The sequence below is a fragment of the Neopsephotus bourkii genome, unplaced genomic scaffold, assembly GCF_033783945.1.
Source record: "Neopsephotus bourkii isolate Nb327-2 ecotype Australia unplaced genomic scaffold, CSIRO-AGI_Nbou_v1 NB_245, whole genome shotgun sequence".
Classification (NCBI taxonomy): domain Eukaryota; kingdom Metazoa; phylum Chordata; class Aves; order Psittaciformes; family Psittacidae; genus Neopsephotus; species Neopsephotus bourkii.
Genome location: NW_026900755.1, coordinates 1236353 through 1261003, shown reverse-complemented (window position 1 = coordinate 1261003; position 24651 = coordinate 1236353). Strand labels below are relative to the sequence as shown.

Below are 24651 nucleotides of genomic sequence, written 5' to 3'. Positions count from 1 at the left end.
TGAGTGCCTGCCATGCTTAAAACTTGAATCCATTGTGAGTCTAGCTGCATGTTTAAATCTGGACCCCTCAGTTTGAATGAATAGTCTGAGAAATTATGGCAAATGTGACTTATCAGTGGTAAATATCAATTGTCACTGGTATGTAAATTCTCATTCTCTCGTACTCCAGTGCATTCTTACAGCAGTATCATGCTGGAAGCAATTAAAGATGTTTGTTTACAGGCTTGTCTGCTAGGTTCCCTTGATGAAAGCTAAGAAAATTGCTGTTCCTTAAACAGTAGCTGTTGTCTTGGGATGAAAACTAGTTACATGTGTCTTGCCATATGGAGCTCGGGACACTTCTCAAGTCATTGTTCAAGAGTGCACAGGAGCATGCTGAGGGTTTGAAGTCTCCACAAATAACACTGCCAACCTGAAAGTAATCCCTTGAAGTGGTATCAGCTCAAACAGGCTGTGACCTGTCTTGTCTTTTGTGTTGTGCTCTGAAAACAAACTACTGCTGCATGCAGATGCTGTTCTGGTATCGCAGAAATTAAAATGAACAGATGAGGCTGAGCCTTGTACAATCATGTTTCTCTTCCAAGTGGCTGGATGGATTATGCTCAGCTACCTGTAGAGTTTCTTGTTGGGGGGTTGAAAAAGGATGTCTCTCTACTCAGCAATTTAAAGCAGCTTGTGTCGGTAACAAAGCAATCGTAATTAAGCAAAACAACAGCAAAAAAGAAACCTCTTTTCAGTTTTTATCTGGTAATTCCAGGTAACCTACTGTTTGATTCAGCCTGAGTAATTAATCTGTATTATTGCACAAAGAAACAGCAATTATTTTAAAATTGATGCATATATTTGATATTTCTTGTATTCATTTTCAGTTAATCTTTGGGAGATTATATCTTCCACTCCATGCATTTGTGAGTTGTTACATTAAAAAATCTTTCTGTTCATAGATACCTTAGTATGCATAATGCTAGTTGCACAACTTTTTTTTCTGCGTACTTTATATGCACTTATGTAAGTAGATAATTATGCATGAATTTGTGATAGGTGTGCTTTTGCTTCTACTGTCAGCAATTGTATTACCCAAATGGGAAAAATATGGTGAAGAAACTAACGATTAATGTACTGTGTTGTACACGCATTCTATATATGTTTCTCTCTCTTACTCCATGGATCTCTGTCTCTCTCTCAAATAACCCAGCTGTCTGATCATCCAAAAAGGAGACTTCTGAGAAAGTTGCTCAGAAACAAGGCTGGGGCAGGGAGCAGGACCTCCAGAACTCAGTACCTACATTTTAAAAACTTTAAGAACCCTTTGCTTCAGTTGTTATGAAGCTAAGCTGTAAACCAATAAACCTTGAATGTCCACTTCCATATGGAATAGAATATAAATTTGTTATAAATAAATATGAAAAGAAGGATAAAATATGGAAAAATCAGAATGAACAACTCTGAAGAATGTTCACTTGCATTATCAAAAATGAAAATGTAAAGATTTTGCATGTGGGGGAAGAAAGACAAGATAATTTAAACAGAAATGAGTGGCCTGAAAACTTGACACTATCTATTTAAAACTGTTGCTTTTTATTTAAACATTTTGATTGACATGAAAATATTAGTTTATTTGTCTGTTGTCTTAGCTGTTTTCTGATCAAGATAATGCATCTCTTCTGGCTTTGAAATACACCTTTACAGATCTGATTTTGTTTTTAAACCATTTCTTGACTTCTTTCTACCTGTCACAGGGAGTAAGTGATGAAAGTAATAAAGTCCAGTTAATGCAACTAGCCAGTATTAAGTATGTTCAGGTATCTAGAATACTTCTATCTTCCTTGAGATACTCTAAAACAGATGGTACTGTGACATATGCAGCTTGTCATAAACATGCAAACCACTTATTTACAGTCTCTGTTTGAAGTGTGCTTGTTACCCCAGACAAAATAAAAGCCTGCCAAAGTCTTCATTTGTCATTAAAAATATTATTCCCCTGTCATTAGTTTTTACTGGAATAGTAAGGTTTTTTAATTAAAATATATTAGGGAGGTGGGGAGACGATAGTGGTAGTAAAAGCATCAGTTTTATACAATCAGAAGTGCTGTTTTGCTGGTGTATTTTTTCTACTCACACAGGGAACACTTTGCTGATGTGTAGCTGTCCAACAAAGTCTTTCAGGTACAAACATGACCTTGTGGCTCTATCAGTTTATGTGTGTATGTAGATTAAGATGAAAAAGAACTGGAGTGATGGAGGAGGAGGAAGGAGAAAGGTCTTTGATACGAATCCAGCTGTAGGATTAAGTACCTTAATCTTTCCACTTAGGGATCTCTCTAGCTAGCAAAGTCTGAATAGAAATGATACTCAGTTTTCTTCTGGTTGCATCACAGAGCTAACCTAGGAGTTAGCATGGTCTCTTCTGCTGTGATGATGCTGCACTAAGTTGAATTGAGATTCTTCTTGCAGTGGAAGTTCACCTGCTGACTTAAAGAGTTTAGTGCTAGTCTGCAGGAGCAGTGGTAGCACCCTGTGCTCTGGTACACTGATGTGCTCACAAAGTCAGTCCCTGAAAAAGAACCTGTGAGGGCTCTATATCTGCTATATTCTTTGTCTTGGTGACTTTGTGATTTCTATGCCTACAGGCAAATCACTTGCATCATTTGGAGTACCGTCACTTCTTAGAGAACTTGGTATCATTGAGGTACACCATTCCTTAGTAGTTAAGTTCCTAGTGGTGGTCTTGACTATGCCTCTACAGCCCCCAATAAATACCACCACTGTCAAAATCAGTGTTCTTCTCTGTCTGCACTATGAAGTGTTGAGTGAGTTTATCTATCTGCCATGCTTTTATGTTGGCAGATCAGCCCAGGTGAATAGCCCCCAGCCTGTTTCTGCTGGCCTGAGCTGCCCCATCAGAATACAAAGGCATGTGAGCAGATGAAGCACCTTGGGGTAGGTTGTTAGCTGCAGCAGCAAGGCAGCAATGGGGAGCTTGGGCAGACAAGGAATGGGAACTGTTTTTATGGAACAATGTAAGTTCCACATTACCTTTCTAATGCAAACATTTGTTTTCTGAACAAAAAAATGAGAATCTGATGTCAGACATGATGCATAAAGTATTTGTCAGTAAAGCTTTCAATACAAATAATTTTGAAACAATTTTTCCTGATGTGAAACTGCTTGGAACAAGTGTTTCTTCTTGGATGTTTGTACATTTGTACAGTTAGAAATGCTAGAAATCACTGTGGAGTTCAAGTTCAGCTTTGTGGTAGAGTTTGAGTCTTGTTCCAGTATGGCCAATTTAAATGTTTTCATTTCCAGTGGTTAAATGGTATGTAAATAAGGGTACTGTGTCCAGAATTAGATTGAAGATTTAACATTCTCATAAGTATAGAAAATTAACAACTGAACTGAACCACCTGGAAGATTTTTTGCATGTTAAATCAGATCTAATATTACTGCAATAAACAAGTGCAAATTGTTTGCAGCAATGAAAAGAACTACCCTGTTGGGCAGGAAGTTGTATTTACTCTTGCTTGTTATTTTGAAGGAAAAATTTGATATTCCTGGTGACTATGAAGATTAAACCAGAGATTTATGTTAATGGAAATGATTAAAAGAATCTTAATTACATTTATAAAGATGCAAATATTCGCCTGCATTTTATCTTTTTGCAGATGAATGTGCCATGAGGGAACTACTGAAGGGGGAGAATGTGTCCTCACTCTGAATTGGAACATCTGGTTTAATACTGCACTCACATGGTCATTAAGTATCAGTTGTTTTCACCAGTGTGGTTTGGAACAGTGTGTGATACACTTTTTTCTCCTTACCTAACTCTGAGTATCAGTAAATAGCAATTTACCACCAGCTCCAAATAACTGGTGCCTGTTTAGGGTATTGCTTTGCGTGTTGCAATGAACTGTAAATACTACCCAGTGTATATATATGTTTTTTTTTTTTCTACTCTGTCACTTTCAGACTGATTTTCTGAAGGGTGAAGAGCTTGAAATACTGACTCCACTGCAGAATCATCAGCTAAGTTTCCCCAGTTTCAAACCATCCTCCCAGTGCAAAGACAGGCCACACCAGCATGGAAAATTATGTGCTTTATTTGGGAACCCTGACACGTTATATGTATATGTACATACATTTCATATGGAGAAATCATAGAAAAAATATGATTTGAAAAAGGAGGCAATTAAGGTGAAGGTGTAAACATCACTAGCCATTGGGTTTTTCTTGCTCTTCAGCCGATTGTTTACTAACAGACAAGTATATAGAAACAAAAGCCACCTGGATTTTTTACGCAATTAAACTGATATGACTGTGAAAATGTCACAGCTCTCAAATCAATATAAATCTTCAAAAGGTTTTGAGTAGTTAAACATCAAGTAATCCATATAGTAAAAGTCGTAGCTTTGTTGTCGTTGAGAAGGAGAAAGCTGTGCAAAATACTGTTTTGTAATTTTACTGGTAGTTCTTTCTTCATTGGAGTGCCTATCCTTAAACTTGGGGAAACTTAAATTTTGTGGAGCACCAATTAAGTGCAAGAAGAAGTTTGCATCATCTTCCATACTTTCAAACTTCCCAACAAAGTCATAGTCTATTAAACATGGACTGCAAAGCCTGTTGACATGGTCCCAGTGGATATCCATACCCACTGGCCTATGTACATCCAGGAGATACTGAATGAACTCTTTAAATGTGACTCCAGATCCTGTCCTTAATGCTTCTTTGGTGGCATTGACACGATATCTGGAAATGATAGCTTTTCCAAAAACCGGATGGTAATAGTTGTTTGGGTGTTCAAACTTGTCCCGAAATGCAGATACCAGCTTTTCAAAAGGCTCACGAATGAAAAGCATCTTTGTGTAAGTGTTGAGCCGATGATAAATTCCTTTGTGGTCAAACCCGTCCAGTCTTTTTAAATAGTTTCCGTAGTGCACTGTGTTGTGCTGTATATCTTTTGTGGAAGAAGCCAGCCCGTTGAGAACCATGAGCACTCGTTTCCAGTTAGAGCAGCCTGCTTTTGGAACTTCACAGTATAGAACTCTGTATTTATCTTCTACAAATATTCTAGAAACATGATAAGGAGTGATTATTCTTCTGTTATTACTCTTGTACTTGGAACAAGTTTCTCTCATAATCTGCTTTCTTTCTCTTTGGATCTGATAAAGATTTTGCCATTTGTCGTTGTTTCTATCCTCAGATTTAAGCGTCGGCAGGTTGAGAACAGAGCTGTTTATGGAAATCAGAATTGGGCTCTTTTTAATTATAAATCTCCTCCTTCGTTTATGGAACCTGATGGAATTATTTTCTTCACTGTTCTGTTGATCTTTCGTAGCAAACATTATGCTGCTTTGCCTTGTGTCTGTGCTTTGAAGCTCAGCGGGCATGTTCTCAGATGGGTGTAATGAATCGCTTTCCTTTACTGTTGCTACACTGTCTACAGTATTTTTTCTTGAACTTCTATCGTGGTTCTTGCTAGAAATGCAGTCCTGATGAGAAAAATAGATGAAAGATGTTAGTAAATAAGAAGGTGTTTGTCACTGTTAACAGCTTGTGCACTTACTGTGGATCTCTCGTAGACTCTGAGCTCAGCAGAACTGTACAACAAAAGGCATTGCTGCAAGTGCTCAGTGCTGGGCCTACACTGTCGTATGGACTGTTGTCATCTTGTTCTGTGCTTACAGGGAAGTCAAAGGCTGCGATGAACCTGAACTGGCAAATTCCAGTTCAAATCTGGCTGGAAAGTTGTGCACAGAGGGAAGCCTGAGAGGGAAGGGAGGTTTATAATGTTTGTAAAGTGGAGTGAAGATGTAGAGGGAGCAAGAGGGAGTGAAGAGCAGGAAAAGGGAAGCAGAAGGGACTGAAGTAGAACATGGAGGATTTGCAGAGAAGTGGGTTAATAAGGATGAGTAAGGACTCAGAAGGGAGGCTTGAGTGAGGTGAGCCTTGGACTGAAGTGATTGAAGCTTGATGAGAGGCAGTAAGAGTGGGAATGAATCTGTGGCTGGGATTAGGCAACTGAAAGCAGAGTAAGCAATAGGGTTCTATGGACAAGGGTTTTCTGGGACCTGCTTGTTTTCAGTAGTTGGATCTCACTAGTTAATACTACTTCTGACATACTGGCCAGATGTGCTCCATTATTTCGGGCTTCTCAATGCAGCTGCATTAAATCGCTGTCTCTGTATTTATGCCTTGAAGACTATTTTAGGCTCTGGACACTGTTTAACTACATGTCATTTCTGTTTTGAGAGCTCACCTGGGAGCTGACAGGCATATGAACCACCAGGGTGTATTTCAAAAGAGGAAGCAGATTGTAGTTGCAGAATGTTTACTGCTTACTCAAAATACTTAATGTTTCTGTAGAGGTTTTATAAATTATAAGTTTATGATTTTCAGTATTTATTTGCTCCCTGATAGTATTTAAAACTGGCTTAAAAAATAAGATACTGAATGAATTTTAAGATGTAGAGTATGGGGATTAGCGGGGTCATGTTCTTTCGAGGTGGCAGATGAAGTCTGAATTGTGATAGTGTTTTACAAGTCTCTGTTGGCTGAAAAAAGTGATGCTATGGGTAACTTAAAAAACTTGTGCTGTCATGGAGGTTATATCCTGCCTCATCCTTCCTTAAAGGTGAGAGGCTTAAGAAAAAAAAAAAGGTCTAAAAAAGACTCAGTATTCATTATAAGAAGCATTGGTGACAAAAGAAACAAAAAATCAGACTGTCTATATTCTAAGTGACTTGCTTAAATAGATAACTATTATACAAAAGTCTAATAGAACAGGTAAGTACTAAGCACAATTTTTAGACTACTGTTCAAGTTGTTGCAGAACATGGGCTTCTGAAATATCTTGTAGTGGGGGTGGTGTGTGACGTGTGGACTGGGAAACCAGGTGATAACTTGCATGCAAGACACTATGTATTCAATTGTTGGAGGTGCTTTTTGTACTTTGCTCTTACCTTCAGAGGCTGTTTCTGGTAGTCAGAGGTGCATTGAAGATTTTATGTAGAATACACGTGTATTTCTAAATATTACCCTTTGCAGAGTGTCTGAAATTCAATCTAATTTACTCATGATGTGGCTGATATTTCAAGGTTTTCAAATCCAGACTTCCTGGATATTCACATCTTAAAGTGATGACACTGACAATGAACCTAGAGTTTTTGAGGAACTCAAATGCCATGATTTGAATGTCTTCTGCAGTGCTGACCCTTCATCAAGAAGGTCAGGCTGGAGCTGTAAAGATGGAGTAGTGTCACTCACATCACTGATTTCACCAGGCAATGGCTTTTGGGTAACAGCTAGCAGTTGCACAATTACTCAGTTGCATATTTTGCACTTTAACCATGAACTAGCAGCCGCCCACCACAGCCATCCCCTGCTGCTGTCAGTGTCCCAACAGCCACTAGATGGAGGAATTTTACCAGGTTTTTCTTTTCGCCTATTTCAAACTGCCTCTGAAAGCATTATTTGATCAGCGTTATTTCGTGCAGGATATTAATATATGCAAAGTTTACGGTATCTTTTAGCAATATCCAGTCTAGGAAAAACCTTATAACATTGAAGTTGCATAGCTTATCATATTTATATTTTAAAAGGAAAATTTGCACTTCATGGCAAAGCTTTGATGCATCTTTCCTTTGCAATACTTCATCTCCAGTCTGATGGCCTTATCCCAGCCATCTCTGTCCATACTCTGTACTCAGAATATGTGTATAATTTTCCTTATGTAGTTCTGAAAACTTACTTTTCTTGGTGGCTGGAATCCCATGTTATGTTTTATCCCTAAACAAAAAAAGAAATTGAAGACAACATTTAGTAAAAATAAAAACATTGGTTGAATTTTCTGATGGACTGATAACAGCGTGTCCTCTCAGTAACTAAAAGAAAAGCAGGAACAAGTTCTATTAAGGCAAAGTTAAACAGAATCATAGAATCTTAGACCACTGTTGAAACATAATAAACGTATTTCATAGTAACAATACTCCATGGAAGGCCTATTTATTTACATATGTAATAATTATGAAATGGAGTGAATGGCTCTACCTGTCTTTTACAGATAGAGAAACTGAGATGGAGAAAAGCGATTGCTTAACCTCAGCTAAAAGGCCAACAGCAGAACAAGAAGCAGCTGAAATCTGCGATCTTTGTGCACTTACCAAAGCTTGTGTGGTTTCTCCCCCTGCAACTTCGGATAGTATGGTACTTAATCTTAGTAATAGCTTGAATTAAGTAATATACTTTGCTGTTAAACCACAGCAACATACAGTTAAGTTATATATAAGTGAAGTCATTTGTGGAGTTCTGGAGAGACAAAAAAACACAGAATTGTGTTTTGCCAGATCTGATTTCTAGTTATATCTACCTGAAAATGTAGTAATAAAGATGTGAAAATCCTAGAAGGCAGCTTTAGCAGATGTGTAGGATCTATTTATTATTCTAACCTCTGCTAAGGATAAATTAATACAGGAATGTATAATGGAAAACACTTCTTAATTATGAAATTATTTTGAGGCTTTTCAACTGCTGTCATCACTGCCACTTTTGCTTGAGAAATTCAGTTGCTTGAAGACTTCAGTTTAATCAGTCTATATGATGAATCTGCAGCCTTTTTAACAAGGGCAATTGCAGATAAAGGTATTGCAGAGCATTGTAAGTGGACGCATCACTGGGCTAGCTCAGTCCCTTCGGCTTAATTTTCATGAAACTATGAAAGGTCTCAAAACACAGTGCATGCATAGTTCATGCAAGTCCAACTCACATGATCAATCATGTTTGAGGGTTTTTTTTTTTTGTGTTTTGGTGTTTTGTTGGTTGTTTTTTTTGTTTTTTTTTTTTTAAATCCTATTTACAAACTTGTGCTTATAAGTGAAATTGTCATGGTTATTTCTATGCTGTTATGGTTTATCTAGCAGTGGTTAATCACAACTAATTACATTTTTGTAGTAGTATTTCATAAAGGTAACTTGAGAGATTTATACTTTCCACTGATGCTGTGCTTTAAAAGTTAAACACAAATGCTAGTAGAAGATGAGTAACTGTTTAAAGAAACATTTCTTCATTTACTGGCTTTAACATGTAATCAGACAACAATTCATGTTTAATGTAAATGTTTGGTGAAGCACTTGCCAATCTCTTCTGTGTTTTCTGAGTTTGACTTCTAAAGTTGGCTTGTTTCAGCTGTCTTTCACATGATACAGTCTGTCACTTCAGATTTAAAGCTACAAGGAAAAAAGCCTCTTAAGTGCAGTGAACTCAGAAGTCATGTTGTACAGAACTAGTATACTAATACAAACCTAAATTTAATGTTATGCTACATCTTTACTATACATGTTAACTTGCCAGCTCTCAGATGTTGTTGCCTAAATGGCTGTATATTTTTTACCATAAACAAACCACTGGTGTCCTCCTCACACAGGTGAATTAGTGGTCGTTAAGTGTCTGGTGCCAGACTAACATCTCACTAGCGCTTAGAGAGAGTAGCTGGGAGACAGAATCATTCCATCAATTTTACATCGTTTATGTCAGTTTTCATGATGTTCTTTTCTCTTCCCCTTGTGCAACCATGACTTTTCAGACCTGAGCTTGGCCTATGTTTTATGTCTGTTTTTGTTTTCTTTCATGAAATATGAGCCTTATGCTTCAGCCAGTCCTACCATGTAGTCAAACCCATTGTGATCTTTTTTTTTCTTTTAAAATGCTACTAGCAGCACAATAAAATGGCCTTGATCTTCCCTGTGTAATATTATATAGCTTTTTCTCTCTGTCCTCTTTCTCTCTTGAAGACCTAATTTTGGTTTGTCTCTGGTATTTTTCTCTGTTCTGAGACTACACTACAGCTGAAATATTTTTTAATAAAAATGATAACTTCAAGTCAGCATCGGTGACTCCATCCCTTAATGAGCTTCTGTGAATAGTGTATACTTCCTTGCTTCATCCTAACTGATTTGTGCAATATACTCCTGAAAGGCTGTTACTGTCATTGCATGCATATCTATGTCAAGTATCTAGTCTTCATGCACTCCAGTCTTAGGTCTTTACTCAGAGACAGGAACGTACACTTGCAGAAAGTGTAACAGACTAGCACTCAGGATTCTGATCAGCATGAAAAAATTTTAGTCTGAAAAGGATTTTCCTTAAAGTACTGGTCATATCAGGTCATCTTTTTTCATATGTATATATTTATCATTTAAAATGAACTCTTAGCTTGTACGGTATAAAAGAACTGCCCATTTCTGATCCTAACTTACTCTGGTGTCTGATTTTCTACATATTTAAATAAAATTGCTCATTAAAGAAATTTATTTTTAAGATTACTACCTTTGTAAATTATTTATTCTTGTATATACAAAGTATATGTAGCATGCATATTTGGAATACTTTAAAAATATATAACCCCTTGGAAGAAAATGCTTTTATTTTGAAATTGTTGCCTAATTAGTAGAATTTATATGTGTGTACCTCTTTTAATTGTATGCTATGTGTGTATCCTTTTTATATCTAGAACTTTAAATTTATCTGATTAGGAAAAATTCCCTTTGAAGTCTCCATCTAAGCAACGTATACAGAATCTCACTTTAACACACACAAAATTAATTACTCAAAGTAAAGAAGGCTTAACAAAACTAGCACCTCTTCAGTTGTGCATCAAACAAGAAGCAAACCTATATAGTGAATCTATATAATCTAACCTCTTCATGTCCCTGGTAAAGCCACAAGTATATGGTGTCATTTCCCACATATGAGTAAACTTACAGTGAATGCTTTGATTAAATGATACACTCCTGCTCTTGTCAAACCAAAATGCTTAGTGACAGGACATGCATCACTGTGTTTTACAGAAACCTGTGAAGTCATGTCTTTCGCAAGCTTAGAGTGTATTTTCATGTCTGTTTAACACTAGTTGTTGTGACAGTAAAGATAACACAACCAAATTTCACTGTATTCTCTATGAATGTGGAGTTGCATGCAGGAAAATCTTGAGCCCCCTGCAGTTTGACCAAAGAATCTGTCTGTCACTCTTCAAGTGAAAGCAGTCAAGTCTCCATAGCACCCTTTGCTTTGATGGCACCCTTTTTTTATTTGGTGGCAGAATAATTATATGTATGAGAAGAAATATTTTATTTATGTATGAATTGTAAGAGTAAATTATTGGGGAAGGTATTTGTAATGCATCTTTTCTGGAAGGATATTATATGTTACTGTGAATGTTTTATTCTGATATCCATTGCTACAGTATGTACCATCTAGTGATTTTTTCTAAACTTCACATTGCAAAGTGTAGTAATTTATTTACTACTATTTCAGCTTTTCACATGTGAGAAGCAGAGGCTAATAGCTACGTTTGCCAAAGTGATCTGATTTTTAGGTTGTCATGTTTTGAATTACAAACTCAAAAATTGATTGTTTCAAACCCCCCATATTACTGATCAAGTCTTACTTTGAAAAATTTTAATTCAGACTCATATGATGAGTCTTCAGTAATGTCTAGATTAGCATGCAGGTATCTGACCTCTAATCACAGTGTTCAGTTCACCACATTGTAGATGATTTCTCAAGTAGTGAGATGCAGTTTATCCACTGAACACTGTAGTTTCGAGGCCCAGATTCTGCTGCGCATCTCTGGATCAGATGCTCACTTGCACCCACCAAGCTGCCTGTATGCCATATATCCTTAATATGCCACATGTCAATGGACTGTGGGCTGTAGAAGCATTTTCAGCTTGTGTGAAGCTGGCCAGTAGTTTAGGGACTGAGCTGCAGAGGGAAGGATCCTTCAGTAAGCTTTATTGTAGGGCACATGGGCTGTATGCAATATAAAGCTTCAACTTCTTGAAGAGCCTGACTGTGAGAAAGATACAATTTTGCCCTTGGTAGGTGGTGTCTGTTCACAGGGACTCCTGGCTTTTAAAATCCATTATAAAGAATAGTACTGTTAACTTCAGAGTACTTCTTTTTGCTTTGATGGTATTCTGCACTTGTGAGACCCCACTTGGTGTTCGCAACATAAGATGGACATGGAGCTGTTGGAGCAAGTCCAGAGAAGGCCATGGGATGATCTGGGTCCTGGAGCACCTCCTGTGTGAAGATAGGCTGAGTAAGTTGGGGCTGTTCAGCCTGGAGAAGAGAAGGCTGCGTGGAGACCTCATAGCAGCCTTCCAGTATCTGAAGGGGGCCTATAGGGGTGCCAGAGAGGGACTCTTATCAAGGACTGTAGTGATAGGAGAAGGGGTAATGGATTCAAACTTAAACAGGGGAAGTTTAGATTGGATATAAGGAGGAAGATCTTTACTGTGGGGGTGGTGAAGCACTGGAATGGGTTACCCAAAGAAGTTGTGAATGCTCCATCCCTTGCAGTGTTCAAGGCCAGGCTGGACAGAGCCTTGGGCGACATGGTCTAGTGTGAGGTGTCCCTGGCCATGGCAGGGGGGTTGGAACTAAATGATCGTAAGGTCCTTTCCAGTCCAAACTGTTCTATGATTCTATGTTAGTATTTTTGCAGCTGCAATTATTGGCTTCTCTTCTGTGCTTCTACAATCTCAGGTTTTGGCTAATAATTACAGCCCTTTTTTGTACTTGTGCTCTTAATATTCATACTTCTTTCTAATAATTTCTTTCCCTTTACCTTTCTTTCCCTATCTAAATAATTCTGTCTCTGCTCTGACTCTGTAATCCAGCACTTCTGAGAAGGCTTGTAGTATTTCCAGAAACAAAAATGTCTGCATTTGATTAACTAATTTTTAATTGATCCTTCTCAATTTGAAACCTACTTGAGTTTTATTGCTTTACTGTTGTCTTTGCCAGCAATCTTAATGCAAAAAAAAAGTCTCTTATAGGGAAAATCTAGGCAGCATATTTTATACTCTTCAAATGGATGTTCATTAGCAGCAACATCTGACAGGACTGCTGACAAAATATACTGCATTTGAAGTAAAATTTATGGAAAAACTATGGGTTTTTTTTGAGTGCAGTTAAATAAAATGATGTTTGTTTGCTGTGCAAATGTTAAACCTCATCTTCTCACGCGTCCATGGTCCTGGTATGCAACATCGATCTCCCATTATACTTTGTGGCAAAGAATCTGATTCTGAAGTCCATCTCACTGAGTTAAAGGAACTGAAAGCTTCAACAGGTTTGATGGTTATGGCCTTCTCACAGCGGGGGATGGATAGAATGTTTCTGTGATTATTTATTTCTCAGTCTCCAAAGTAGCCCTTTGGAGCTATAAGTATAGCTGAGTAAAGAGCTGGTTTGGTTTCTTCCCTTGTTTGGGAAAGCATAAATAGTTTGCCAAGCTACAGAGGGTAAGGGTTCTTTTAATGTCCTTACGGTCCTCCTTTCATGTGCACGTTCCTTTCTAAACCAGGTAACTCATTCCTTCTGAGTTCTTAAGTTTTTTGTTTCAATCCTACCATTGCCCAGCATGCAATTTAATAGTTTAAATGTAATCTATATGAGGAACTTTGACTTGAGGCTTATTCTTAAGCATTTTGTGACAAAGTATTCTACTTTCCCAAAAGATTAGTTCACCCTAATTTTCCCCTCTCCTGTGCCCATAATGTGCACAGACTGAATTGCTTCATATTGATCTTGAGCTTTTCAATCTGAGCCAGCTTCAGCAAGGTAGGCACTGAACCTAAGTGAAACTGCTAACTTCATGTTTCTACACCAGGCAAATCTGAAGTTTCTCCATCCCATTGGCAGCAGGCAACACAGTATTGTGCTGTGTTTGTGTCATGGAGTACTCAGGATGGTAGCAACTTATGTGCACCTCAGTTGATTAAAACATGATTACTGTGGCTTTTTGTGGTTGAAATGATTTTCCATCTTAATGAAGTAGGGGAGTCTCTGGGCAGAAGTATGGTATGAGGTGAAAGCTGAAATGCAGTTCTGAAGGGCATAACGTGGGTCTAGTTAAAAGCATTTGGTTCATCCACCAGTTTGAAAGAAAAAAAAATTGCAAATGAGGGAACCAAAGTAGAGATCAGTAGACACATTAAGTGACTTTTAATATTTGCCACTTGAGGACTTTTGTACTGTCAAGGAACTTTATATTCCCAGTTCACTTGTGGTATCAGGAGCTGATCTTGTACATCTGAATTGAGCAATTCTGCATGAAGTCTTCATTCTGAAGCACAGCACTTGCTGACTTGTGGCTGCTGCCATGTTGTCATTGCTTCTCTCTTGATTACCTCGTGAACTCCATTTTAACAAATACTCTTGACATAATGTTCCTCTTGATGTTTTAATGTAGGCCATTCCTCATGCACAGCTTTCTCTGCTTTGTCCAGTAGGAGATTCTTGGAGTAAAGAGTATGGAGCTGGTAACTGCTGTTTCCAAATGTGGATGCCACCTGAATATAGGTTTTATGTCTACACAGTGTTTCTCAGGCAGAATACTCAAGCTATCCTCCTGCTGTTTTTTCCCCCTCATAAAGTCTCTGTATCTCTTGGGAACTTGCGCCTGTTTTGCTGTACGTATTTTTGTGTTAACTGTACTAGTAAGAAATACCAGCAACTGAAACTGATATTTTTCAGTATTTTTAACACAACTTCATGTGAGAAATAAAATTGCCTTGAAAATTTTAGGATTTACTGGGGTCAGAGCAAGAGAGAAGCAGAAAAACAAATGGTAGCATTTTAGAGGAATACATTCTTTTTGAATCAAAAGTCAATTAAAGTGTTGCTCTGACTTCTTGGTAAGCTGTCCCCCCCCTTTACTGCCCCCGCAAATATCTACAGTAACTTTATTGGAGTGTTGTTTGAAAGGGTGGTGTTAGTCTTGTCCAGAAAGTTATTATTTTACATTTAGATTTTGTAATGAGGCTTTCTGTTATCTGTCCTCTACTCCACTACTGCGATCATAAGTTGAAGAGAAGATTTTCGTATTGCTTGGAATTTGAAAACCCTGATACTTTGACTTGCAGCATGTTAATAGAGCAGTAATAGGAAGCCTTCAAGAAAAACAAAGACTACTGTGTTTTTGCATAATGTTCTTATGCTCTAAAATATAGTGAATCAATCTCCTTGACTAAATAATCATGTAACTTACACCTGGTCTGTTTCCTTGAAGGCTAATAAAAAGGAAAGGGAAATGCATGATATCTTTATATTGCAAGTTTAACCGAGTGAATACAAGAAGCTGTTTGTGAATTTATTATGAGGAAAGTACTACAACTTGTTTACTCTGTCTTCTCTTTGCTCTTTAGCCACCCTAATTAGCGACTGTCATTTTCTGGCTTAATTTATATTCTGTAAGAATTCTGTGAAGAAAGTGGAAAAGTCAAGCCTATGCTATTGTATTCCCCATTCCTTCTGTGGACCTATCCCTGGGAATACAGTTAATTAGCATCATTAGCTTTCAGGCATTGTCAGCAGTTACTTGCAATTTCTATTTAATACCTTTCAGTTATTTTCCATTATCATACATGTAATATTTGCGTATTGCCTTCATAGTATGACTTTGACAAGGACATTATGCTTTGTTCAGGTTTATTAAGAAGGAAAAGCTAAGGTTTAAAATACAGCACTGCACTTATATTTGGTACCCTGTAAGAACTCTTCAGGTAACCAGAAGAGTTTCAATGAATCTCAAGCCAGCACTTGATGTAATTTGTGACTGTAGAGAAGCAGGAGTTAGCTAGAACAGCTCACCTAGAACCCAGAAACATTTCAAGAAATTGTACTATCAGGACACTAAAGCTTCAGTGGTCTTTCTATTGGAGTGAGGACAAAGTGATACAGGTAGAACTTTGGACTGCTTTCATGTCACTCTGTAAAGACATTTCTTTGGGAGAGAAAGCACAAATGCAAAAAGAGGAGACTCCAGGCAAAACTTAAAAGGTAGATCCATGCAGACATGCCTCTGAATCTTGCTTCAAGAGATTTAAGGAATTAAAGATAACCAAGTCAAAACACAAATTAAATTGTTCTCAAGTCAATTAATAAAGAAAAAACAACGTACTGATGTGTCAAAGGACTGCAAGGCTTGATGGCAGATGACATGAAACTTCATCAAAAATCAGACACAGACTGAGTGATGTCTATGCCTGACAAGACAATGCCAGCAGGTCTGGGAGGTAGTCAGATACTGTTATTGTCCATGGAGGCCATCAGGCATATCAGGAGGCACTTCTCCATCAGTAAAGTGGCAGTTTGGTGTTTGTGTTTTCTCCTTGGCAATGTAAATGTCAATGAAAATTGGTAGGAGGCCACCTGGAAAGCAAGACTTTGTGTCTGTACAAGTTGTCAAATATTTTCTTACCTCAGTGTAAGGGACAGTGCTTGAGGAAAGGGGTTTTTCTTAAAATGAGAGAGAGAGGTATTCTCTGTTTGGTCACTCTTCCTGTTTCCTACAGGTGCTACTTCTTGTGCAGCCATCTGCCTGGGCTGCAGTAACCTGGAGGGCTCTAGTATATTTGACTCTCTGGCACTATGAACCATTAGTAGCACCTGAAGTGAGTGCACTCCTGCCACTGCCATTTTATGGCCACATCTGCATTATTTTTTTTTATTTGGGCATAATAGCACTTCCTAATTTTTCTAGTATCCCAGTGTAGAATGGTGCATCACCCCAAGAAGGGGCCATATGAATGGAGAGATTTAATTGTTTTCATCTACCTTGACAACCCAGCCTTGGGATAGAGTTGCTATGACAGTTGAATCATCCGATTTTGTAAGTTGATGCATACAAACAGAGGGGAGCCAATTGGTTGCTGAATATGGTTAACTGGGGATGTAATTTTTATTTTGGTGATCAAAGTGTGTGAATATGTCTGATTTCATTGAGAGCTTTTCATGATCATTGTTCAGAGCATTTCAAGGTATTTGTGGCTTGCTCAGTACATTGCTTGCAATGTACTAAGTGCATACAATGAACTGAGTATATACAATTTATTCTCTCCATTATGCATTGGCTAAGGGATTTCTGAAGTAATCTGCCACTCTAATTCAGCCTTCTGAGACAATCATCTTACAACAGGAACAATTTCCTGACAACAGAGCACACCGCTGACTGGGTATGTGGCTTACACAGTGTAATTTCATATTGTAACTCTTTTTTTGATGCCTCTGCTCTAGCACTGATTAAACCCCAGGATTGTAGCACAAAACTATGCACATACAGTATGACTGTCTATGTGACTGTTTCATCTGAAATGCAACTCTTTCACTTCAGATGTGGACATTTAACTTAATACCTCTTTAAGTTTTTGTTGAGAATGCATACAGGTTGCACTGGTATGTGTAGAAAAGACCTATTTTTAAACCTTAGAGTAGTCTATGCAGCTTTACTAAATAGTCTCTAAGTGTCAATCTTTTGCATTTATTGAGAGTATTTTACCTTTGACAAGTCATTTCAGTCTTTATATCCACTTTTGATGTTATTGCAGAATCATAGAATGGGTTGGGTTGGAAGGGACCTTCAAGCTCATCCATTTTCAACCCCCTGCCATGGGCAGGAACACCTTCCACTAGACCAGGTTGCTCAAAGCCCTGTCCAGCCTGGCCTTGAACACTGCCAGGGGTGGTGAACTGAAACAGGTTGTCCAAGGAAGTTGTGAATGCTCCATCCCTGGCAGTGTTCAAGGCCAGGTTGGACAGAGCCTTGGGTGACATGCTTTAGTGTGAGGTGTCTCTGCCCATTGCAGGGGGGTTGGAACTAGATGATCTTAAGGTCCTTTCCAACCCTAACTATTCTATGATTCTATGATTATGTTAACATGCTCAAAGTTGACATCACTGTAACTGTGACTATTACATTTAAAATGAACAGCATTCCTCAGAAACAAACATTTTACAATTTACAAATTGTTACCCCTTCTCCTATCACTACAGTCCTTGATGAAGAGTCCCTCTCTGGCATCCTTGTAAGCCCCTTTCAGATACTGGAAGGCTGCTATGAGGTCTCCTCCTATCTTCATACAGGAGGTGCTCCAGTCCCATGATCATCCTCGTGGCCCTCCTCTGGACTTGTTCCAACAGTTCCATGTCCTTTTTATGTTGAGGACAGCTGAACTGCACGCAATACTCCAAGTGAGGTCTCATGAGAGCAGAGTAGAGGGGCAGGATCACCTCCTTCGACCTGCTGGTCATACTCCTTTTGATGCAGCCCAGCATATTGTTGGCTTTCTGGGCTGCAAGTGCACACTGAAGCCGGCTCATGTTCATTTTCTCGTTGACCAACACCCCCAAGTCCTCCTCTGCAGGGCTGCTCTGAATCTCTTCTCTGCCCAACCTGTAGCTGTGCCTGGATTGATCCGACCCAGGTGTAGCACCTTCCACTTGACATGGTTAAACTTCATGAGGTTGGCATCAGCCCAGCTCACAAGCATGTCAAGGTCCCACTGGATGGCATTCCTTCCCTCCATCGTATCAACCGAACCACACAGCTTGGTGTCATCGGCAATCTTGCTGAGGGCGCACTCAATCCCACTGTCCATGTCAGCGACAAAGATGTTGAACAAGACCGGTCCCAACACCAATCCCTGAGGGACACCACTTGTTACTGGTCTCCAGCTGGACATTGAGCCAAATCGCTCAATGACCACAAATCGCTGCGTGCAGCCATCCATCCAGTTCTTTATCCACTGAGTGGTCCACCTATCAAATTGATGTCTCTCCAATTTAGAGACAAGGATGTCCTGTGGGACAGTGTCGAATGCTTTGCACAAATCCAGGTAGATGACATCAACTGCTCTACTGCTGTCCATCAGTTCCGTAGCCCCATCATAAAAGGCCACCGAATTGGTGAGGCAGGATTTCCCCTTAGTGAAGCCATGCTGGCTGTCACCAGCACCTTGTTGTTTTTCATGTGCCTTAGCATGCCTTCCAGGAGAACCTGCTCCAAGATTTTGCCAGGCACAGAGGTGAGCCTGACTGGTCTGTAATTCCCTGGGTCATCCATTTTCCCCTTCTTGAAAATGGGGTTGTATTTCCCTTTTTCCAGTTGTCAGGAACATCACCTGACTGCCATGATTTTTCAAATATGATGGCCAGTGGCTTAGCAACTTCATTTACCAGGTGATCTGATTTGGTGGTCTTCTCATGGGCTTACAGTTGATCTACTGGGGGGAAAAAAATCTGTATTTTTGCTCCAATGGCTGACTTCTCTACAGCACAATTACTAGTTATTCAAAAATGGGGTATTTTAAACCTCTGTACTCCAGTGTCTGCAGATTTGCTACTCTGAGAACTGGAGTTGGAAGTGTGGATTTAAAAAAAAGAAGTTACAGTATTATAACAGCTCCTGTTTAAGCAACAGTTATTTGAGTGTATAGCACTGTCTTTCAAGTATGAAAAATTTGGCATTTCCTTCTGTGGGTACAGGATCAGTTCCTCAGCGAGTGAGTAGTAATGCATTATCAATTTCTGCAATTGATGGCAAACTGCTCTCCTAATCTATTCACTCATGCTGTGTCTTCTCACTGTTCATCATGGCTTGACTTCGCGAACGAAGATTTGGGAAGGGCATTTACCCACGCTTACTACAAGCGCGCTGATGACTAAGAAGGCCAATGTGGGATAGGCAAATCCGGCTACAAAAAGCACAGCAGAAGGTCTCCTTGGGTGGAACAGGTGGGGCGCGATTCTTCCTGCGTTGTCTTTTCTCCTCGAGACTAGTTCTTCGTGAACTCTCAAAGGAGTCAGCGGCATTATGTATGGTGTGCCTCCAAGTCTCCCGATTGGAGGCCAAGGTGGACCACTGATGGTAGTCAATATGGCCAAGGCTAAGGCATTGTTTCAGGGAGTTCTTGTATCTCTTCTTTGGGGCACCTCTCTTGTGGCTACCAGTGGCAAGTTCACCGTAAAACACGATCTTGGGGAGGCTGTGATCCTTCATTCTAGAGACGTGCCCTGCCCAGCGCAGCTGCAGTTTCAGCAATGTGGCCTCGATGCTGGTGATCCCTGCCTGTTCGAGGACAGTGACATTAGACACATAGTCAGTCCAATGGATGTTTAGAATTGTACGGAGGCAGCGCTGATGAAAGCGTTCCAGGAGTCGCAGGTGATGACGGTAGATGACCCATGATTCAGACCCATATAAAAGAGTAGACAATACAATGGCTCTGTAGACACTGATCTTTGTACTTTTCTTCAGGTGTTTATTACACCAGACTCTTTTATGGAGTTTTCCAAAGGCTCTATATGCCTTTGCTATTCTGTTGTCTATCTCTTTGTCGATCGTGGCATCCGAGGAAATGATGCTTCCCAGATAGCTGAACTGCTGAACTGTCTTAAGCTCTGACTCGCCGATGGTAATATGGGGATGGCGATAATCTTCTTGTGGTGCAGGTTGGTAGAGGACTACTGTCTTCTTCAAGCTGACTTCCAGCCCAAAAACCTCAGCCGCCTCCGCAAAGCAAGATGTTAAACGCTGCAGAGCTGCTTCTGTGTGGGCAACAAGGGCGGCATCATCAGCAAAGAGCAGTTCACAGACAAGATGGTTTAGGGTCTTAGTGTGGGCCTTCAGTCGCCTTAGATTGAATACGCTACCATCGGTACAATATCGAATATAAATGCCGTCTTGTTCGTCGAGGTCTGCTGTAGCCCTTTGGAGCATCATGCTGAAGAAGATTGTGAATAAGGTCGGTGCGAGAACGCAACCTTTTTTCACACCATTGGTTATTGGGAAAGGCTCAGAGAGTGCATCACCATACCTGACTTGGCCTTGCTGATCCTCATGTAACAGAATAATCATTTTGAGGAACTTGGGAGGACAAGCTAATCGTTCTAAGATCAGCCACAAGCCTTTCCTGCTCACAGTGTCAAAAGCTTTGGTGAGGTCAACGAAAGTTACGTATAACCCCTTATTCTGTTCTCTACATTTTTCTTGCAATTGTCTGAGAACAAATACCATGTCTGTGGTACTTCTATTAGCCCTGAAACCACACTGACTTTCAGGTAGAAGTTCTTCTGCGATGGCAGGTACTAGTCTGTTCAATAGTATTCTTGCAAGAATTTTACCAGCAATGGAGAGCAGAGTTATACCACGGTAGCTTGAGCAGTCTGACTTGGCACCTTTTTTCTTATACAGAGTGACGATGATTGCGTCACGAAAGTCTGACGGTATTTTGCCTTGTTCCCAACAGCACACAACTAGCTCATGAAATTTAGCGTGGAGTGCTTGGCCTCCATGCTTCCATATTTCAGGTGGGACTCCGTCAACCCCAGCTGCCTTGCCAGTTTTCACCTGCTGTATGGCCTTAAGAGTCTCTCCCATGGTAGGGGCTAAATCCAATTCGTTTTTCACCGGATGTTGCAGAATGTGCTGGATTCCTTCACCTTGGACTACACGATTAGCACTAAAGAGGGTTTGAAAATGTTCAGACCAACGATTCAGGATGGAGATTTTATCTGTAAGAAGCGTTTGGCCATCTGCACCAAGTAAGGGGCTTTGAACCTGGAATGTGGGTCCATACACTGCCTTCAGAGCCTCATAGAATCCTCTGTGGTCACCCAAATCTGCGCATAGTTGAGTCTTTTCTGCTAGGTTGACCCACCACTTGTTCTGGATGTCTCTAAGTTTCTGTTGGAGTTTGCTACATGCAAGACGAAAGGCTGCTTTTCTTACATGGCAGAGTGGCTGAGCGAGGTGTGCTTGATGAGCAGATCTCTTTTTTGTCAGCAATTCCTGGACCTCCTGGTTGCTATCGTCAAACCAGTCTTTGTTTTTCTTTGAGGAGAACCCAATGGATTCTACGGAGGACTGCAGGATGCTGTTTTTGATATGTTGCCAAAGCGCTTCAGGAGAAGAATCTATAAGTTGGTCTTCAAGCCTAGTTTGAAGGTTAGCCTGAAAGCTGTCCCTCACTGCAGCTATTTGAAGATTATCAACATTGAGCCTCCTCCTTGGAATGCCGTCTCACTGTACTTTTCCCCAAAAGGACTGGGATGTTAGCGCTCCTGTACTGAAACCATTTATTTTGGAAAACTGCAGTGGGCTTGTAAAAAGCAAGTTTCTTGTTCACATGTTTTCATCTCATTGTGTCTATGCCTCAAGAAGAATTAAAGCTATTGGGAAGATGTTTGGAAAAGAACATCACTATTTCACATACTCTCACTGGTTTCTAACCTGTCCTCCTTGCATAAAAGGGGACAGCATTTTTTAAACTGTCATAATACCCTGCAGGAGAAGCTTTAATTATCCAAAAAGTGAAGATCAAAAACTGCAATGTAAGGACTTAAGTGAGATATGAACATTTTTTGCATCATAGTTTAGATTGAATTTAAATATCTCTTTGTGTTTCCTGATGCAAATGTAGCTATCTAGCTTTCCTTTCTTTTTTCTTTCTTTTTTTTCTTTGACCCTTTTTAGTCACTTTAAGATGAAAAACAAAATCTAAGGCCTTCTGGCAGGATTTTCATGCAATCTCAGATTGTGTTTTTGCAGATGCTCTGAACTTTCTTTGGTGGAGCTGAAGCAAACTGAACCTTGCAAAGGCACAGTACATGCAATTTTCGATAGATTTTCTGTACCTTCTGCTATATAGGACATAAAGATTCCATTTATCCTGAGAAAATACATAATAGCATGGCCTTGAATCTTGTCCCATAACTGCTTGTGCGTTTGGTTTTTTTGCACAGAAGTGAAATTCAGTGTATATTCCTCAGAGAATCTCTCATGCCAGTTCCACAGAGGAACTTGTGAAACCTGCATTTTCACTTTTATGGTTTGTATGTGGTGCAGGGCTGATAATCCTATAAAAGAAGAATGTATCTTACATTAATAAAATCAAATCAGTAAAATTATAGGAAGCTTGATCTGATCTCAGTTTACTACCTCTTAAATTTGAATCCATAGCTCTGTTTTGCTTGTCAACAATTGAGACTCCAGACTATAAACTGACATAATTTTCCTCCTCCCCCCTATTAAGAAAGTGGTAATTGCAAAGCTGTTGACAGCAAGTGCTGGAAGAAGCAATGTGAGTGATTTCCTTGGTGACTGTCAAAAACTTCAGACAAGGTTTTCAAACTACATTTGTAATAACAGAAATACACTGTGGGAAAGATAGGCAATGTGGTCTTTAGTGAGCTTGTTTCTTGCTGATGTACTGAAATCAGCTGCCAGCCATTCCAGCTTCATTACTGGTGTATTAGCTTGGGGAACTCACTGAAAGACTAAATGATTCATTGCATACCTTATTTTTACAGAGAACCAATAATATCTTTGAAGTGTAGAGATAGAACCTCTGGTATAAAGTCTGTACATATTTTTTGCAACACTGGGTTCTCAAGAGATCTTTCCTGTAGTGACTAATTTTGTATTTCATAATAGTGTGTTTCTTAAAAATCCATTCTCTCAAATCACAAGATGACAGATACTGTCTTGGAGTGAATTAATAGAAGAAAAATTATTCTGCAGGTAGTAAATGGCTAAGTATGGGTCAGGGAGTTTCTGAGGTTGTTGCTGTGCTGGTTTTGTCTGGGATAGAGTTAATTTCCTTCACATTACCTGGCATAGGGCTGTGTTTTGAATTTGGTGAAACAGTGTTGGTAATACAGAAGTGTTTTAGTTACTGCAGAGCAGCTTACATAGAGTCAAGGACATTTCTGCTCCTCACCCCTTCCCACCAGCGTGGAAGAGGCTGGGGGAGCACGAGGATTTGGGAGGGGATACTGCCAGAAAAGCTGACCCCAACTGACACAAGGGATATTCCATACCATATGGCATCAGGCTCAGCATAGAAAGCTCAGGGAGGAAGAAGGAAGGGGCGACATTGGAGTGATGGCATTTGTGTTCCCCAATACCTCTTAAAGCCCTGCTTTCCTGGAGATGGCTGAACACCTGATTGCCAATGGGAAGTGCTGAATGAACTCCTTGGTTTGCTTTGCTCATGTGCTCAGCTTTTGCTTTACTTAGTAAACTGTATTCATCTCAACCCATGAGTTTTCTCATTCTTACTCTGATTCTTAAACCCATTCCAACAAGGGATAGTGAGTGAGCAGCTGTGTGGGGTTTAATTGTTGGCTGGGATTAAAACCACAGCTGTTACTCAATGTAGGTAACACTAGTTTTGTGTTTTTCTGATTGTGTTTTAAATGAGCTTAGTTTTCAACAGTTTACAAAGTGCTAGGTTTCAAAGCCTGTGTAACATAAAATTATGAGTTTAGCATACTTGAGTTGGTCTGTAGGCTTGGTTCATCACTAAATCTCTTTTCCCTGAGTCTCCACAGCTGTGAAATAGGAAGAATGCACCTTCCTCAGAGTGCAGAGCACTTTAAGTGACCGGCCAAGGACATAAATGGCTGGTGATCTGCATACCTGATGATGGTCTCCTTCACTGAGGAGTACTTAGCAGTACTAAGGTTTTCCTGTTGTATTTTGTGCTACCTTCTTTGTCTTGGAATTTCCTAAAAGTTCTATCTGTGTTTATATGTTAATGTTGATGGACATAGTGTTGACATTTTCCCAGTGATACGACCCTGCATGCACCTTTGATAGGATAGGTTTTCAAATATCATTATGCAATTGATTGGCCTCACATCTTATTTCACCTGAAGTGTCACAGTGGACTAGCTGGTAGAGAATTGAAGTATTCCTTGCTAAAGTGAAATTTGTGTTTATATGAACCCCTTGCATGATTTTTAGTGTGGGGGCTTGGAAGATTTATTTGGTTCTATAAAGTCTTTTAAATGAATTTGGGTGTGGAT

General features: G+C 39.5%; 2 protein-coding genes across 4 annotated transcripts in view; one reads left to right on the top strand and one right to left on the bottom strand.

The window, feature by feature from the left end:
- LOC133208204 (transcription initiation factor TFIID subunit 4-like) overlaps positions 1-17948 on the top strand; it is a 248593-nt gene extending 230645 nt beyond the window's left edge. Inside the window, exon 13 of the transcript XR_009724289.1 lies at positions 17938-17948. The gene's annotated coding sequence lies outside the window, so the exon portion shown is untranslated. The remainder of the gene's footprint in view (positions 1-17937) is intronic.
- Positions 4085-24651, bottom strand: part of CHST8 (carbohydrate sulfotransferase 8) — a 180640-nt gene continuing 160073 nt past the window's right edge. For all 3 annotated transcript variants that reach the window (XM_061345919.1, XM_061345920.1, XM_061345918.1), the window contains 2 exons: positions 7748-7785; positions 4085-5489 (listed from right to left, as the gene is read on the bottom strand). In XM_061345919.1, the coding sequence (XP_061201903.1) occupies positions 4341-5489; positions 7748-7785 (1187 nt within the window). In that variant the 3' untranslated portion in view covers positions 4085-4340. The remainder of the gene's footprint in view (positions 5490-7747; positions 7786-24651) is intronic.